At 34.0% G+C, this 4,379-nt stretch overlaps 1 protein-coding gene across 1 annotated transcript; it reads right to left on the reverse strand.

Annotated features, from left to right (window-relative positions):
* Nucleotides 1-263: 263 nt before the first annotated feature.
* On the reverse strand, nt 264-3,737 carry LOC129900922 (uncharacterized). The gene is made up of 2 exons (XM_055976004.1): nt 3,621-3,737; nt 264-679 (listed from the first exon to the last, which is right to left on the reverse strand). Exons 1-2 carry the CDS (start codon nt 3,682-3,684, stop codon nt 465-467), a joined length of 279 nt encoding a protein of 92 aa, XP_055831979.1. The 5' UTR covers nt 3,685-3,737; the 3' UTR covers nt 264-464.
* Between the last annotated feature and the right edge of the window lie 642 nt (nt 3,738-4,379).

The raw sequence follows: 4,379 nt of genomic DNA on the forward strand, positions 1-4,379 counted from the left end.
TTTTTTTAAAAAAAGAAAAAAAAAACTGTGGATTATGAATTTAGAAAGAATTATTTATGCAATATTTGTAAAACTTTCCTTTTATTTTAGTTGGCCGAAATACTAATACTCCGCCAATTTTTGTGGGCTGGGATATATCAGGCATATCCTAGAGATTTTACCCCAAAAGACAGAACACACTCTTTGATTTGGTTGGAGTAACAGATAAAGAAAATCACAAAGTGGATATTAAACCAGACACAACAGATTCAACCAATATGGTATTTCAGCAAATTCAGAAAATATTATTAATGAACCAAGCATACAAATGTTGTCCCAAAACAGAAACAAGAAAAGCAACCACTAGGGTAAAGCTAAGTCAAAACTGAAAGCTATTTAATGCGCTCTAATTCAACAGGTTCATCTTCAGACATTGAAGCTCCAAGGGCAGCATTATTGTGGTGGAGACGCACTATCATGATGATCTAGCCCGAAGCAGTTTTCTTTTGCTGGAAGACAACAGCATAAACTGGGACTATAACACCAATGGCGACTGCAGACCAGACACCAAGTGTCATCTTCAACTTCTGGTTTGACATCCTGTCCAAGTTGTACATGTGTTTTGCATGAAGGTAAAAAGGTTCGTCATGTCCATGACCTCCCATTCTCTTGATGCCTGTTGAGTGGAACTCTCTCTTCACTGACCAAACAATAAATTTCAATTATCAGCAAGGTCAGACTTATAAAAAGTATGAACAACGGCATCCAAGTTTTGATTGAAATGAACTCGTCATAAAGAAACCGTGAAATGAAAAGACAATTAGAAATGAAATATGAGAGAAATAGAAGTTTCTAAACATGAATAATTAACTAAAACAAGCATTAAAGAATGTTCCAAGTGTGCATAAAGAAAGAGTTGACATAATAAATAATTCGAAGTCATTCAGGCAGGCCATAGAAAAGCAACCTTTCAATTGACATACTGTTCCAATGACAAGATTGTCAAACTGATGGAAGTATGCTCGTCTGATGAAGGAGGGGGGAGAGTTCTTCAAATTATTAGAAGGTTAACTAATTAGTTTTAGAGTTTATAATTGAGTTGTTAAAAGCTGATATCCATTGTTCTCCCTGTTTAACATCAGTATTCATAGACTTTAGGCATATATAAATTTTTAGCATAGACCTAAAGATATTCCCTTAATGCATCTCCAACAGATAGCAGTATCATTCTTATTCTTTTTTAATAATCACATGTTTCACAAAAAGAACAATGCTTAGAAGATCAACCAAACCATTTTGACTATTTCATTAATCAAGGTTCACAATGCAGGGCCTAGGTTAGTATTGTGGTTAATGGTTAATAATAGTCATCAGGATGAGTAAACCTATTAAGTAAAAATATCTTCTTGAAAGTTCTTAAGAGATGAAACAACTTGATAATGCCAAGCATATCTCAGGAGGTGCAGGTCCAAACACCAAAAGAGTACTTGAGATTTTGCTGCACTGGATGTGGAGAATTTTGCTTTTTTTTTTTTTTAAGTTTGCATCAGATTAATGCATTTTTTTTCTTTTCTTTTCTGATAATTGGCAAACGGTCTGTGGGTTTGCTGGACCAACTCCAACTGGCTCACATGTTTGAACTTGGAGGAGTATAGGCTCAGTCATCTACACTGCTCTCGCTCAAATACCTCTTGCTAGCAGAAGGGTCGAACTGGTGACGTGCGTCCAACTCAAACATCACGTGTTATATTTTCAAAGCGCTAAACAAAACCCCAAGGGTCAGATAAATGCAAAAATATTGATGAACCTCCTTTAAAAATTTTAGAAGCAAATAAATGAAAAGGTATTCGCATGGGCCAAACAAGACACCATAAAGTCCATATGGTCTAACAAGATATATACCAAGTTCTAATATCCATAGCCAGCTTGAGGGACTACTATTGAACAAAATTACGTCAAACCCCTTATCTTGAAGGTAGTTGCATTCTAGCTGAAAACAACAATAGGTAGATGTACCAGGGCTCAACTTGGAATGTCAATGATAATACTCATATTTCTGTCCTTGCCAAGAAAGAACATAAAATCACCTCAAAGAGACCAGAGTTAGAGACTTCAGAGCTATCAGAAGTAGATATTTTGGATAAGTTGGAAGTCGCGGTTGTTACAGGGAAAAAAGAGAATAAAATTCACTTGCATTAGGCATGAAATTTAAAACAGGAGATTAAAAGAGAGCTTCTTCTACTAAGGTGCCTATGTGCTGTATAGCAGCCAATGAGCCGAAAAATAGAACTATTAAGAGTAAGAAAGCACATGGAGCACCTTGTTTAATACCCTTGAAGTTACTTGTCACCAAATTCTACGGAAGTTTACAGAGGACAATCACATAAATAGCTGAGTTATCAACACATCAACAGTTAGCCACCGTGCATATGACATGGATAGATATGACCTCATGCTCAGATATATAGTGTAAAGATAGCCCACTTGAATTTTTATTTGGTTCTATTATAGAAGTCATGACCTTGAGATGCTTCTACTCATATTTTAGTCCAACATATCACTTTGAAGAGAACAGGGCTCATTGCAGCACTGTGTAACCAGCAATCTTGCATCATACAGGAGGAACAGACAGCATTATAGGTAAAGTATCATCTCTCTATGCGCAACAAGCCCAGAAGCACAGAATTACTATCAAATCATAAATAGAGTCTCATTTTGTTAAAGGACGGGTTGAGGGATGAAAATCCCAGCCTACCCTGCCTCCCAATATCAATCAATCAATCAACTATCTGACCCGCCGTATACAGGACCATTTCATCACTATATGCAATCTTTTGTCCTTAATTACAAAATTGAGATTCTATTTCAGACTAGAAGCACTCCAAAATCTAACACTTCTAACCAAACTAAAAAAGACTCATGAAAGACACGACTTTATGTAAGTGCAACAACAATAACTAACCGATAGACATGAACAAAGAAGGGACAAGGAGGGGAAGGCGTTCCTAAGAACATTGCTCTAAATCATATTATTTTTGTTAAAAAATAAAACAAAATCCTATTATCAGATTGATATGCATACCAAATGAATATTCTATTCATCATGCTGAACAAATGTATACATACACAACATACAACATACCCTACCCAGTGAAATCCCACTAGTGATCTGGAGAGGATAGAGTGTACAAAGACCTTACCACTACCTCTTGTGGAGATAGAGAGGCTGCTTCCGAAAGACCCTCAACTCAAGTGCAAATGTATACATATTATGTTCTTAATACCATATGCTGTCTGTATTGAGAGGCGGGACTTCAAATCAATCAAACAGATCCACAAAAAAATGTCAATTGCGCAGACCCAGAAAAAGGGTAGATCTGAATAATCGATCCCTAAATCAGCAGCGGAATTTTAAATCTAAATTGACTTTCTTGGTGATATTTTCAGCTTTCACATACAGCAATCACAATCAATCAACAAAATAAAAAAACAATATCGATCAGCTATGCATCAATCCTAAACTACCTGGGCTCATTTCATTCCAATAATGATAAATCAGTTTTAAAAAAACAAATAAAACTATGATAATAGGATTAAAAAAAAAAGTTTTAGATCTAAATTTGAAAAGATAAAACTCTGACCAGTTTTGGAGAAAATGGAAGCACACGAACGCAAGCCGTTGTTCAACGCCATCGCCGTTCTCATTCCCTTGTTCGTTTTCTAGTTTTGTATAGCAAGGGTTAAGTTAATGTAATGATTTTTTGTATTCCCACTTTTATACTAGTAGCAACTACTAATAAGGGTTCTTTATTTTATTTTTATTTATGACGAATTATTAATAAAATATAATAGTATCACAATTCTGGTACAAGTAATTTCAAAATTAATATCTCATATTGAAATATATATATATATATATATAATAAATTAATTAATTTACAATAAATATAGACATATTTTATTTACATAAAAAATAGCCAAAATAATAGAAAATATACAATGACTATACAATATAGTTTGTCAAAAGTCATAGAAAGTATACACTAACTATACAATATAGATTATTTATACATGAACTATACACTTAATATACTTTGTGATACACTCAAAAACTGAATATACATTAACTATACATGAAATATACACTGACCGTACATGTATATACAACGAATGACCATTTTTTTGGTAATTACTTTGGCCGAATGGCCCCTAGGTGTAATTTTACGCCACATGGTCATTCGACAAAAGTAATTACCAAAAAATGGTCATTTGTTGTATAGTCAAGTTATATTCAGTTTTTGAGTTTATCTTAATGTATATTCAGTGTATAACTCATGTATAAGTAATCTATATTGTATAGTTAATGTATACTTTCTATGACTTTTGGCAAGCTATATTGT

The sequence above is a fragment of the Solanum dulcamara genome, chromosome 8 (genome assembly GCF_947179165.1).
Source record: "Solanum dulcamara chromosome 8, daSolDulc1.2, whole genome shotgun sequence".
Taxonomy (NCBI): Eukaryota; Viridiplantae; Streptophyta; class Magnoliopsida; order Solanales; family Solanaceae; genus Solanum; species Solanum dulcamara.